Below are 14,699 nucleotides of genomic sequence, written 5' to 3' on the forward strand. Positions count from 1 at the left end.
ATTTCTTGTTAATAAATCAACAGCATAAATCATTTTCTAATGCAGTACACGAGAAAGACACTACCCTCGATAGGTGGATTAATCTGTTTTTCGGTAGTTGCCAACATCCGAGTTACGAAATCAAAACAGAAAAAGTGTTGCCGTTCAGACGGCTGTTCACTCTTCGCTTCTCTACCTATTTTCTCTGATTATCATGACAAAAGTGGCGAATCCTGGTCGTTTTGACAGGTCTCCTGCTCGATTGGAACTATGGGGATGACAGCAAATCGGCTGTTCCAATTTTGACGTTTCTTCTCTTTGTTATTCCAGACTCGTTACTTTGTATCACCTTAAGAAAACCGGCTGCGTACTAGCTGCCCATTTGGCTGCAGCCGTGGTTGTGGAACCTGTTTTTGTTTTCATCAGAGAAAATAGGTAGAGAAGCGAAGAGTGAACAGCCGTCTGAACCAGAGAAAATAGGTAGAGAAGCGAAGAGTGTGAAGCCAAAAAAACCTTATCGAACCGTCAAACTGGTATCCTATCGAACAAAATCAACAAACCTTGACGATTGCCGCATAATTCATGATAAGTATTGCGATCATTCGAAACATTTTTTTACCAATATTTTTAAATATCAAGGATATTACTGTAAATAACATTGATTCCTTAAATTGACGAAAATTGATCCTTTTTGGTATACATTTTAGATGATTTCTTGTTAATAAATCAACAGCATAAATCATTTTCTAATGCAGTACACGAGAAAGACACTACCCTCGATAGGTGGATTAATCTGTTTTTCGGTAGTTGCCAACATCCGAGTTACGAAATCAAAACAGAAAAAGTGTTGCCGTTCAGACGGCTGTTCACTCTTCGCTTCTCTACCTATTTTCTCTGGTTTTCATCTCTGCTAAAGACCAGACGATCGTCGAGACAAGACGATTCTCGAGAAAGTTTAGTTTTGTTTCTAAAATTTTAATATAATATGTAAAATACCTACAAAAAAGTTCTATAAAACCAAGTGATTTCGTGAAACCGGTAACTATGCCGTTGAAAACTAAAAAACAAAAAGCCGCGTGTAAACGATGGATAGCGAGAAAATTGGCCCGCCAATCTGCTACAGAGATGAAGCTCTGGCAGCCAACATCATCCGATCAGTGGCCCTCAGCATCCCACGGAGATTCCGGAACGCCGATTCAAGGTAAGATTCTTCGGTTGTAGAACTGACATTGCGTTAATAGAATAGTTAAACTTTTCCAGAAGAAATAGACACTCCGCTCGAGATGCCCATCGAAGTCAAAGAAGAACCACCGGAAGTGGAATCGAATCCGTTTGTCGTCGATGAAACTCTATCGGAAGAAATCAAGGTGGAAGTGGATCTGCTGGATCCATCAATTGAAGCAGATCCAATCAACGTTCATCAGTTGTGTACGGCGACAGAACCAGCAGCTGCGGATCAACCAACAACGGAGCATGTGGACACAGATCGCGTACGATGTCGATTTTGTTTAAAGATATTTTATCTGGAGAAAAGGCCACAGGCCAGAAGGTCCGTCGCCAGGCAGATGATCAAGTACGTGCTGGGCGTGCATATTGAGGGGTCCCGCCGTGAAGGTCCCAACTGTTGCCGAGAGTGTCGGAAGATGTTCAAGCTGTTCTACGACTTTAAGCGATCGTGCCTGGCGGCGCTGACTCGTCCGGATCTGCTGCTGGCCAGCAGTGCCGGGGAAAAGGAACGGCGTAAGATAGCGAAATCGAATCCCTCCAAGAGGGTGAAAATCGGAAATGAGATGATCATCGGGCGGTCGGATAAGGGGGAACACATTGAGCTTCAAGAGCGATCAGTTGACGGTGGTGAGGATTCTAAGTTTGTAAGGGATGCTGCGGACAGTGAAGTTCAGCCGGAGGTGTCACATTCCGTAGGGCCAGGTTTGGCATTATCGCTCTATGACGATCCATCTTTTGAAACGTAAGTATTGATTGATTTCATGAACTACTAGGTACTAAGCAATGTCATTTACAATGTCGATGCTCTAGAACTGTTGTCTATGAAAGAATTATTGATCGTTTCTTGTAATTTCAGGCCAGTAAAGAACTTTCGAGAGCTTTCGCGGACTGATTTTCCTGTTCTGGAAAACAACATTCCATTCAATTCTGGCGTGCAATCTTCAAATGAGCTTCCAAGCATCGAAATAAACACCGAAGATATTTCCAATTCAAATGAAGTCAATACGGTTCCATGTGATCAATGTCATCCGGAATCTCATCAGAGTGTTCAATCATCGCCAAATGTCATTGACACCGCCCCATCGTCCGAATCGGAACAACCGAATCCACCGAGCGATGAACCAAAGATGGTCAGTTGCTTCCTCACCACTCAAGATGAACGCACTGGAAGCAACCAGCAAATACTTTGCTCCCGCTGCTGGAAAGCATTCGAAACGGAATTTGTCTTTGAGCACCACAAACCGTTCTGCATCAAGGCCCGGGAGAGACCACAGTCGTTTGCATGTACGCTATGTCCGAAAAAGTTTAGACACGAAAAGGATCTGGATCTTCACGTGAAGTGGCATAATGGTAAGTTATCAATTATCATCTATCCAGTTTTCTCCTAAAACATCTTCTTCAATTCATTACAGGTGAACGATCGTTCCCATGTCGCCGAGAAGGCTGTACCAAGAGTTTCTTCACGACAAAAACACGCCACGGGCACGAAAGCACCTGTGGCAAGACCGGTACCCACATGTGCACCATCTGTGCCGCCATTCTGAAAAGCACGGCCTGTCTCAAAGCTCACATGGCCAATCACGGAGAACGCTCGTTTGTGTGTCCGCAGTGCGACAAGGCTTTCCATACGAAGTAAGTTTCCTAGGCATCGATATTTATTTTATTTTCCCGTTGAACTGACACCGCTGACACGATTACAGCGCCAAGCTCAAAAAGCACTCGGCGGTGCATTCGGATGAACGCCGGTACCAGTGCAAGGTGTGCGGGAAGGGGTTCAAATCGCGCGAAGCCAATCGGGTGCACCAGCGGATTCATACGCAGGAGAAACCGTACGTTTGCCACATCTGCGGGATGGCCTTCACGTACAACTGTTTGCTCAAGACGCACCTGGAGAAGGGACATGAACCGGGGAATTGACGATGGGAGAAAGTAAGGTAAGTGATGAGTACTGGTGATATTTGAAATGAATGCTAGAACGATTGCGAGAAGGAATCTGCCTTGGTTGGACCGAAGTTTTGTCGAAGCCCATAGTACATTTTTGATAATCTATTGAAATGCAGCAATCTTACGATAAATTCAAATTCAATTTCAACGTCTTGAAAATCAAAACATGATGATTTCGTGAAACCATATTAATCCTTCGGCTCCTTAAAGCATGCCACATATTGAGTCAACTTAAGATTATCAATAGCTCATAGTTCCAGAAAATATCTCAAGAAATAAACTATTGAAATAATTCAGGATTTTATCCGTAATTGTCAAACGTTTTCTCGAAAATCACAAGAAATTTCGCCAATAATCTCTCTAACAGCATCACTTCAATCAAATAACAGAATTTGACCAAATAACAAACGTGGTTGAATGGCTGAATTTAAGGATTTTTAATCATGGAATACAAAAACAAAAATGAAAAAAAAACTCCGGAAGTGCCGAAACCGGTTCAAGTAGGAAAAGAGGAGTTTTTATTATCATATGCTGCTAGCGTGTAGTAGCTCATAATTCACGAAATATCACTGGTATTCAATTCAAACAAATGCCATGCTAATAGCAAAAGAACTGGGATTTTTTAGGAATTCCTCCAGGTATTTCTTCAAGAACTCCTCCATGGACATCTTGCGGGATTCCGATAGTGATTGTTTCAAGGTTTACTCAAAGAAATGATTCAGGAATACCTCCCACGATTCCTTTTCAAATTCTTACAGGTACTTCTGCAGAAATGCAGCGAAGCCGAATGAACTAGATAAAAAAATCCTTCAAAAATTTTCAGTGATTCCATTATGGATTCATTCAAGATTTATTCAAGAAATTCTCTAGGAATTTCATCAGACATTCCTCCGTGAATTTCTCCTGGAGGCTCCTCCAGTGATTGTTCCAGTTCTTTTTTTTTATCCTTAAGGAATTTTTCCATTGATATTTATAGGTATTCTTGCAGGTATTCCTTTAGAGATTTCTCCAAGGATTTCTCCGTGTAGTCCTTCAAGAGTCCCACTCCAATAACTCCATCTGGAATCATTCAAAGTATTTCTGCATTATTCAAATATCAATCGAGAAATTCCTTCTAAATTGTCTAGAAAAAGTTCTTTGGAAGTTCATCCAAGGATTCCTTCAAATTATTTCCTGAAATTACTACAGACATGGATTTCTTTAGAATTGTTTTGAAAACCCTTCTTAAGATTTCCTAAAGAATTCCTCATGAGATTATTTCTGGGATTTCTCCTGGGGTTCCTTCAGGAATTCCTCGAAAAATATCTCCAGGGATTCCTCCAGTGATTTACTTGGAAGTTCCATATGGGATTTTTTCAGGAACATCTCAGGTTTTTATCCAGATATTCCTCCAGGGATTTCTCCATGAAAACCTCCAGGAAATCCTGCGGGAAGGTTTCAGAAAACTTTCCAGATATTGCTCCAAGAATCTCCTGGAATTTTTTCCAGAATTTTCTCTAGAAATTCCTCCAAGAATTCCTCCAAAATTTTCTCCAGAAAATCCTTCAAATATTCCTCCAGAAATACCAGATTTTTTTTAGGAATTCCTCCTGGAATTCCTCAAGGGGTTTCTCCAGGATTTCATCCAGTAATTTCTCCGGGGAATCCCTCTTGAAATTCCACCATTTCTTCAAAAGTTCCTCCTGGGATTCATCCAAGAATTCCTCTAGGGATTCCTCCATGAATTTCATCCTGCAATCTATCCAGGGACTCCTTCAGGAAGTCCTCCTAGAATTTCTCCAGGAATTATCCTAGGATTTCCTCCAAGAATTCGTCTAGGAAATACTCCACGAGTTTCTCCTGAAATTTCTCCAGGAACTCTTCCAGAGATTCCTACAGAAATTCCCCCAGGCATTCCTTCAGGAATTTCTATAATCAATTCTTTCAGGAATTCCTCCAGGCATTACTCCAGAAACTCCCACAGGATTTCGTTCAGGAATTATTCCAATAATTTTTTTCGGAATTCCTGTTGGAATTGTTCCAGAGATTCTTCTAAAAGTTCCTCCAATGATTCCTCCAAAAAATTTTCTATGAATTCCTCCCGGAATTCCTCAAGGGATTTCTTCAGAAATTTCTCCAGGGATTCCCCCAAATATTCCTCTAGATATTTTTTCACGAATTCATCCAAGGATTCTTCCAGAAATTCTTCCAGGAATTTCTTCAAGGATTCTTTCTGGAATTCCACCATAGAATCCTCCACGAATTCCTCCAGGGATTCATTCAATAGTTTCTCTAAAGATTCCTCCAGTAGTTTATCCAGGAATTGCTCCAGAAAAGCCTCCAGGAATGCCTTCAGAAATTGCTCCAGGTATTCCTCTAGGAATTTATCCAGGAATCCAGGGATTCCTCTAAAAATACCTCTCGGTATTCATTCAGGCATTCATCCAGACATTCCTCCAGGAACTCCTTCAGGCATTACTCTAGAAATTCTTCCAGGATTCCTCCGGGGATTTCTCCAGAGATTTCTTCAAAAGTTTCTCCGGGGATTCCTCTTGGAATTTTACCGTGGATTTTTTCAGTAATTACTCCAGAGATCCTAGAATTATCCTAGAATTCCTCTAGGGATTTCCCTAGAAATTCATTCAGGAGTTCCTCCAAGAATTGATCCAGGCATTCCTTTCTTCAGGCATTCCTCCAGTAATGATTCAGGAAGCTCCTTCAAAGTATTATCCAGGTATTCCTCCAAGAATTCCAACATAAATCTCTTCAGGAATCCCTCCACGAATTCCTCCAGGAATTGATCCAGAGAGAATTCCAGAAATTCTTCCATGGGTTCCTCTAGGGATTCATATTGGAATTCCACTACGGCATAACTTCCCAACCTTCGTTTCGCGACCCCCCAACCGCTTGCAGGCACGCTTCGATTGTTTTACAAAAAGCGCGGTGACGACAGACTGGGGGGTCGCGAGAGCCAAGGTTGGGAACCGTGGCACTACGAAATTCTTCCAGGGATTCCTCTAAGAATTCTTTCATAAATTCGTCCAGGGATGTATGCTAGAATTCCACCACGAATTCCTTCAAAAATCCTCCAGAGATCTATCCAGGAATTCCTCCAAGCATTCTGCCAGAAATTTGAACAGGAATTTCTATAGGGATTCCTCCAGGCATACGAATGGTTCGACGAAGAGTGCAGAACGGTTTTGGAGAATAAGAACGCAGTGAGGGCGGTAATGCTGCAGCAAGGGACTCGACAGAACGTGGAACGTTACAAACAGAAGCGGAAACAGCAGACCCGCCTCTTTCGGGAGAAAAAGCGCCGCCTGGAAGAAGCGGAGTGTGAAGAAATGGAACTGCTGTGCCGTTCCCAAAACACACGAAAGTTCTATCAGAAGCTCAACGCATCCCGCAACGGCTTCGTGCCGCGAGCCGAATGTGCAGCGATAAAGACGGAGGCCTCTTGACGGACGGACGTGAAGTGATCGAAAGGTGGAAGCAGCACTTCGATCAGCACCTGAACGGCGTGGAGAACGTAGGCACGGGAGCCCACGGTAACGGAAGAAACGACGACGCCAGTGCAGCGGAGGACGGAAATGAACCAACTCCCACGCTGAGGGAAGTTAAGGATGCCATTCACCAGCTTAAAACCAACAAAGCAGCTGGTAAGGATGGTATCGCAGCTGAACTCATCAAGATGGGCCCAGAAAAGTTGGCCACCTGTCTGCATCAGCTGATAGTTAGGATCTGGGAAACCGAACAGCTACCGGAGGAGTGGAAGGAAGGGGTAATCTGCCCTATTCACAAGAAAGGCGACCATTTGGAATGTGAGAACTTCAGGGCGATCACTATTCTGAATACTACCTACAAAGTGCTATCCCAGATCATCTTCCGTCGTCTGTCACCTAAAACGAATGGGTTCGTGGGAAGTTATCAGCCTGGCTTCATCGACGGCCGGTCGACAACGGATCAGATCTTTACCGTACGGCAAATCCTCCAGAAATGCCGTGAGTACCAGGTCCCAACGCACCACCTGTTCATCGACTTCAAAGCGGCATACGACAGTATCGACCGCGCAGAACTATGGAGAATCATGGACGAAAACGGCTTTCCTGGGAAGCTGACTAGACTGATTAAGGAGAAATTTCAGAGAATACAAACATGGCTGCCACAATGGCCGACTTGGTCCCCTACTCACGTTTTCAAGAGCACCAATCTTGAAAATACGTAAACAAATACTATCGATTTGGAAAAGCTGCCTCTTTTTGCAAGTGAGCAAAGCCAGGATAAACAAGTTCCGTTTGTTTTGATGCCTCGTTCGTCACATTTGTGCCTCTAAAGTTTGTATGCAAAATTGCAATGGGACTTCTTGATGTTTCACCTTAAAGCAACTATGGACGGTGTGCAAAACTTTCGGGTGAACTATCCAGTTCATTCGAATCTCGTCGGGGACTGCGACAAGGCGATGGACTCTCATGCCTACTCTTCAACATCGCTCTGGAAGGAGTGATGCGACGAGCCGGGCTCAACAGCCGGGGAACGGTTTTCACAATATCCGGACAATTTGTGTGCTTTGCGGACGACATGGACATTATTGCCAGAACATTTGAAACGGTGGCAGAGCTGTACACCCGCCTGAAACGCAAAGCAGCAAAGGTCGGATTGGTGGTGCATGCCTCAAAAACAAAGTACATGCTGGTAGGCGGAACCGAACACGACCGGATCCGTCTGGGTAGTAATGTTACGATAGACGGGGATACTTTCGGGGTGGTGGAGGAATTCGTCTACCTTGGATCCTTACTGACGGCTGATAACAACGTGAGCCGTGAGGGGCTCCAGAAGAAACTGCGGTCGAAAAAGATTCACCCACGCACCAAATGCACCATGTACAAAGCGCTAATAAGACCGGTTGTCCTCTACGGGCACGAGACATAGACCATGCTCGAGGAGGACTTGCAAGCACTCGGAGTTTTAGAGCGACGCGTGCTAAGGACGATCGGTGGCGGAGAAGGATGAACCACGAGCTCGCTGCACTTTACGGCGAACCCAACATCCAGAAGGTGGCCAAAGCCGGAAGGATACGGTGGGCAGGGCATGTTGCAAGAATGCCGGACAACCCTGCAAAGCTGGTGTTTGCAACTGATCCTGTTGGTACAAGAAGGCGTGGAGCGCAGAGAGCACGCTGGGTGGACCAGGTGGAGCGTGACCTGGCGAGCATTGGGCGCGACCGAGGATGGAGAGCGGCAGCCACAAACCGAGTATGTATGTATGTATCTTTCTATCTACTCTCTTCTCTGCATATACAACTCATGAATATTCATAAGTACATAGCCATCGCTAGAAGAGAAACGGATTGATAAAGCCGTTTCCCTTCGTTCCAACTTTCACAGCACAGTGCCAATCGGTGTCAATATATCATATAACGCAAGGGCCCATATAGCCGAGGCGGTAAACGCACGGGTATTCAGCATGACCATGCTGAGGGTGACGGGTTCGATTCCCGGTCGGTCCAGGATCTTTTCGTAAGGGAAATTTCCTTGACTTCCTTGGGCATAGAGTATCGGTGGGGGCTGGCTCACCAACACTTCCGGTCCGCTTTAGTGCTTTATGCATCATTGTGGCCAGGTGTTGTTCTAGTTTTTCCAATTGTATTGTAAAGCATGAGCGGTGATCCTTGGCATTCTTGTGTAAATTGGGGTACTCGGAATGTTGATCGATCACCGATTATTGCTGGCAGATGCAGTGGAAAGTTTGTCTTAATACGTATCAATCGTCTCTGACAAACGAGAAAAACTGACCTCACTGATTACCTGTCTCTGAGCCAAATTTGGTATAGAGTCTTCAGTCTCCGATTAATCGCTTCATGTTTGATGGAGGCTTTTAATCCAATGGGTTACATAGCCACTATCGGAATGAAGAGAGTAATGTTCCGCGTAATATATCACAAATCAAAAGAGGTGCGGTATATTACGTGGAGCGGATATACTGAATTGGGTACCAGACCAAGTCCCTGCTGGGTGGCACGAAACAGGTGAGCCATAGACAATAGAATCGTCAATGTCGTAGGGCATAGTATGTGACTATTGTCGAAACCAAAAAAACTTAATGCCCAACCAAATCATTAGCAATATCAATTTGCTTCAAACGCGTTCCAGTGATAGGGTTAAGATTAGGATCAATTTCACGTTTCAATATGTGTTTAGTAGTTTTAGAGGTAACAGCCTAATAAGAAATTTTCTGCAGGTTCATAACTTGCCCTCAACGAGTTGAATGTTATACTGCCTCACAACTGTAAGCAACATTATTACTCATGAATAAAAGGTTGTATCATCAATATGGACATAGACTTGCTGAACGAAACATTTGACCAATTAACATATTTCAGGTATAAAACAGGTAGTAGGACAAAACTTTTATTTTTAAAAGTAGTTATCTATGTTCATGATAGAAGAGTAGCGTAAAGTGATACCACCCGTTACAGATCCAGAAACGTTTCACACTGAAAGAAGGTTGGAATGACAGTGTGAGCAGAAGATCCGAACTGCTAGGTGTAGGAAGAAGTATGTTTATTTCCCCTCCCCTTCCCCAACACTCTGTAGAATTTTGATACAACTTCACGTAACTGTTTACTCCCTAGCCAAGATCACAGGGTTTGACGGTATTTAAGTGAAGGAAGTTAATTATAATTCTTGTAATGAAAATATCACCTTTAACACTTTAATGCGCCTCCAGCGGTTCATTGCGAACCGGCTGCTACAGATGGAGTATAGCTGATTTTTCAGAAATGCTCGATAAACAGGAGGAACCTGCTAGGGCTCAGTAGTTTCTATACTCAGAAATCAGTTCCAGTCGGTTGAGTCGGGAAGGGTTGAGAGAGTCGTTGTGAATCATAATGAAAACATTTGTGCTTTGTGACGAATCTTGGGATCTTTCTGGAGTCAGCAGACTTGGAATATTGTTGTCTGGGCTTTCCACTATTTGGTTAATTTTAACAATCAATATGCAACAAATAGTAGTATCTCGTGTATTCATTGCTCATTCACAGTGCTGACATTGTATTTACTTGTGATTAATATTAATTTTAATTTTCAATATCAGTATTTTCATATGTGATAGTTGTTTTGTGAGTAAACCCTAATATGATTTGAATGTCTAATGCTTAATAATGTTTTCTTGCCATATCAATTTAAAATAACTAAGAAACCGAAACCAATAGTGTGAAAGTGCAGCATTTAATAGTGCTTGCTTATAGATTCGAAGCCAACGGGTGATCAAGACTCAAGACTTAAGACGCATACTTGACGAAATCGACAAAAACTGACTACTTCGTCCCATATATATATAAGTTTATACTAATATAAGTGGGCCGCGGAGCTGTGCGGCCCAGTATTTCCTTTTATTTTTTAATTCCAGAAAACGCCATAGTTCTGAAGATACACCCACGAAGTTCCCAAACACAAACGGAAATTGTCCGGAGCAATCAAGATAAGTAAAAACTTTTATAAACAGGCACGCAACTCTTTCTACTACTAGGCAAATAGAATATTTATGTGTTTGCTTATTCATCACATTCGTGGCGGTGCGGAACATTTTATAATATAGGTACCGTACTTAACATTTCTTCAATTCACCTTTAAATAACTGATCTTTAAATTTTGTATAAAAACTTGCATCTCAATTATTTTCATCATATTAGTTCTCTTTTATTTCAGAATTGTTAAAGCATTAGGGTAGAAAGAGTTGGTGTCATGATTCATGCAAAACTTGAAACTGAAAACTCCTTATTTCCCCCTATGGGTTATAGGGAGGAGCGGGACATTCGAGCCTACTCATCAGTGGAAAGGACTTGCTATGCTAATCGGTTTAGCATAGGGCAGATACAAGTCTACTGGTAGACGTATCGCCCAGCGATTCAACGCAGATTGGCCACGGCCCGGGGGTGCGTTGATTATAACAGAATAACAGAACAGAACAGAATCAATATGCACACTTAGATTTTTTTACCGTATACAGTACATTTTTTGACGAAAATAGAACAGCTGAACGTTCGGTGATTGTTTCGGTAATATATAAACATGCTGAAAGTTCGGTAATTAAACCACTCTAGCAAACTGTCAAAAATTACCGTAGCGACTGCTTTAGATTGCCAACAGTTCAGTATTTTATTTGCAAACCGTTCAGCAAAACTATTCGAACGGCATATTCCCGAACTGTCAAAAAGTACCGAAGCGATTGTACTGGCATGGCGACAGTTCGGTACTTTTTTGAAATCCGTTCAGTATAATTTTATAAACAGTACGATACAATAGCTGAACGGCTCAGTAGTTTCTTAGACGAATTTCGGTTATATACCAAAATTAATTTTGCGGGGATTTTTAATAAAATTTTCTGGCAATTTGATTTTAAGGGAAAAACGAATAGCGAATTTAGATGGCCAAATTAAGTCCACAGCTGGAATAATTGTCTTTTCACACAAATTATTTTAAGCTAATAATTCTAACGCATATATTAGCAGTTTCTAAATCGATCTAATTCGTATAAGGATCTTTGATTAGCAAAAACATACTAAAACGCAGGTTTATTCAACTGACAACGATTAGTTTACATAAAACGTTACAGTTACAGTCCGACGTTTAAAGTAAAATCATGAGTATACACAGAAACATCCCTCTAAATTGTTTGAATAAATAAGTGTAGTAAAACGAAAATGTACTCTCTTTTTTATTTATCATTGTATATAAGGAAACAGCGAACAAACATCCATTTTGCCTTAACTAATTCGCAAACGTTGACAAAAGTTGAGAATAATAATAAAAAAAAGAAAATCACGAATGATACAAAAGTTGTAAAGCATTGGACAAATTTTAGAACTGTTTTATCGTTGCATTGAGGCCATCTAGCAGATCGGATCTACTAGCACATCCCATAGCTGCGTCGACCGGATAGATCCTTCTAATCGATGCTTTGTCGGAGCCGCTCTCCAGTGGTGGTCAGTTGCCCAATTCCGAAAAACACATTCAACACAAAAACGTAGCACTGTTTGTCGGTCGGTGTACAGGCAGCGTTGAAAACAACTTGTGATTCGCAAAGTATTCGGAAGCAATCCTTTAGATCCGGCTCCAGCAAAACATTATTCCCCCTCCAAATGATAGCCGCACTTGAACCAGTCTCAAGAAAATCACCTTTGACATAAAGGATTGGCACGTCGCTCGAATCGGGATACTGATCTTCCGGCTGTAATTAGATGAGGATAAATTAAAATACTAAATCATTTTAATTAGGCAGCACGCACGTTGATCCATTCCACGATTCCCTTGAGAATGTTCTCTTTCGCTGGGTCGCCGTCACGAGCCCGTTTGGCACCACGACTCGGGCACTTCTGACGAATTATCATCAGCGTTCGAATAAAGTCTAGAAAAAAGAAATTCAAATGGTCTTGATCAGTTAGGCAATTTTCAGTAGGATAATTATGCAGCTAACCATTCTTGACATGTTTGAAAAGTTCTTGATAACGTAACAACAGTTTCGGTTGAAAATGCGCGAGTTTTTCATCATAATCTGGAGCGGCTGGGTGCATCAAACGAAATTCCAGAGAAATCTGTAATAAATATAATAAAATAATAAAACAATAAAAATAAACACTGTCAATCGGATTCTTAATCTTAAAAAAACCTGAAATTTAATAATAAGACATTAGCAATATCAATGCTTACCAAAGAACCGTTGAATGCAGTAGCAGAAGGGTACGTCTCGAGATACAAATGAAATGTCCCTTTTTGGCGCATTTCTTTGCGTTCGTTGAACGTGAGATGCCAAAGCTCTTCAGCGCGAAGTTTCGTGTTGGGCCCTGGACATAAGAATTTCAGCTCCTGTACCTGTAAAATTAATGATATATTTAGCTATATATGGTCTGGTACCATTTGGGCAGATGGGCCTACTTTGGGCACTTGCTGCTATAAGTCAGTCAAAATCAAACCAATGAATTAACTACATCGGCTGTTTTCCTACTCTCCGCATCGACCAATGTGGCGCTAGTTTCTATCCGCGAAAAATCGCTAAAAGTAAATCGCAAAAATATTGTATATTTATCGAAGTGGAATACATTATTCGAAAAAATATTTGGTAGTGGTTGTGCACAATGGTGACCACTATTAAGCCTACCAAATATTTTTTCAGTAAAAGCTTTCTATATCAAGTAATTCAAGTTTAGATGCTTTTCACCATACAAAATAAAATTGATTTACTCCTGCTGATCAACTGTGGGTGTGCGCCAAGCGAGTAGTCCATTGATATGAATCATTGTACATGGTAAGATACTGTGAGTATCTCACCGTATTCCAAAAAACAGGTTAATTGGTTTAAAATTGACTAAGTTCTAGCAGCTAGTGCCCAAAATGTGTAGTGTGTAGTGTTTTTTTTTTTAATAAATAAAAAATAGGTCCACCAGTCCAAATTATCCCAGACCCTACCCCATGAATATATATGTATCATCCTTACCACTGCTTGCATATCAGCCTCTTCTCCTGGGTTAGCAGAATCAGCACCAGCTTCTTCTGCACCGTTGGCCTCATCAGCCTGGGTTTTGCTCCGATTTACGATACGAACGCCGGATTTTCTGGCGAGATACTCCATGTGGTAATGCAAACGGCCGCTGTGATGATTTTTACCACGGGCATTAGGGTGGAACCATAGTGCTTGTGGGACATCCGGGTTCGACGATTTCAAGGCTGGGTATGACCGCACAAGACTTTGAGCCAGCAGGTTTTTGTGGAATGCAGATGGGCGTCTAGAAATGTCATTGGATCCGTTAACAAATAATCGCAAAGATAACACTTATAGTACTCACAATCCATAAACCGACTGTAGGAACTCGCACAGAATGTTTTTTATGGCGTTCATGCATTTGTCGTCCGCTTTTTGTCCTTCTTTGAGCATTTCAATTATCGCTTTAGCGTTTGCAGACCGTTTGAAAATGAGATTTATATCGATGACCTTGAAATAGTTCGACGCAATGGTATTATAAAGTAAGGAGCACTTTGATTAAATACATACAAAATACAAAAATAGCAAAATACAGTATATTTTATTGGAAAGTGCTGAACGTCAGTTATTTGTATTACTGCTTTCGGTGTATAGCTCGTAACATTGACGAAAGTTCTGCAATTCAATGGTTTTGACGAATACGACAGTTATAAATCGTCATCCTGTGATCGGAAGATGTTATCCATTTGGATAACAGGGCACATTTATGTTCTGTGTTGTGTTGCGTCAACTTGTGATGTCTCTTATTTGTGCATTCATAAGGTATCGTGATGTGTTAATCCTTTGGAAATAATTTATTTTCTTTTATTTTTGTAACAAAGTACCGAAAACCGAGTATGCGATTAAGTGTGTGTGCGGGCCGCCCATTTGCGGAGTTGTGCGGCCAATTATTTTCTTTCCATTCCAGAAACGACCGTTTTGAAGCAAGAAGTGTCCTAATGGCCAACACAAGCGGGACTTGTCCGAAACACACAAGATAAGTACAACAATTTTATAATCAGGCACCCAACTCTTTCTACTACTTTGCTAATAGA

The 14,699-nt window shown here is 41.8% G+C and overlaps 3 protein-coding genes across 3 annotated transcripts in view; 1 reads left to right on the forward strand and 2 right to left on the reverse strand.

Moving 5' to 3' along the window:
• The first annotated feature begins 437 nt into the window (after positions 1 to 437).
• On the forward strand, positions 438 to 3,194 carry LOC115267795 (zinc finger protein 766). The gene is made up of 5 exons (XM_029875109.2): positions 438 to 1,180; positions 1,240 to 1,948; positions 2,063 to 2,556; positions 2,619 to 2,838; positions 2,907 to 3,194. Exons 1-5 carry the CDS (start codon positions 1,024 to 1,026, stop codon positions 3,121 to 3,123), a joined length of 1,797 nt encoding a protein of 598 aa, XP_029730969.2. The 5' UTR covers positions 438 to 1,023; the 3' UTR covers positions 3,124 to 3,194.
• Positions 3,195 to 11,820: 8,626 nt separating this feature from the next.
• On the reverse strand, positions 11,821 to 12,975 carry LOC134289599 (uncharacterized). The gene is made up of 4 exons (XM_062855659.1): positions 12,837 to 12,975; positions 12,604 to 12,721; positions 12,416 to 12,534; positions 11,821 to 12,357 (listed from the first exon to the last, which is right to left on the reverse strand). The coding sequence occupies exons 1-4, from the start codon at positions 12,906 to 12,908 to the stop codon at positions 12,076 to 12,078; spliced, it is 591 nt and encodes a 196-aa protein (XP_062711643.1). The 5' UTR covers positions 12,909 to 12,975; the 3' UTR covers positions 11,821 to 12,075.
• The window catches only part of LOC109397131 (NADH dehydrogenase [ubiquinone] 1 alpha subcomplex subunit 9, mitochondrial), a 440,561-nt gene continuing 438,829 nt past the window's right edge, over positions 12,968 to 14,699 (reverse strand). Inside the window, exon 4 of the mRNA XM_062855652.1 lies at positions 12,968 to 12,977. The gene's annotated coding sequence lies outside the window, so the exon portion shown is untranslated. The remainder of the gene's footprint in view (positions 12,978 to 14,699) is intronic.

The sequence above is a fragment of the Aedes albopictus genome, chromosome 3 (genome assembly GCF_035046485.1).
Source record: "Aedes albopictus strain Foshan chromosome 3, AalbF5, whole genome shotgun sequence".
Taxonomy (NCBI): Eukaryota; Metazoa; Arthropoda; class Insecta; order Diptera; family Culicidae; genus Aedes; species Aedes albopictus.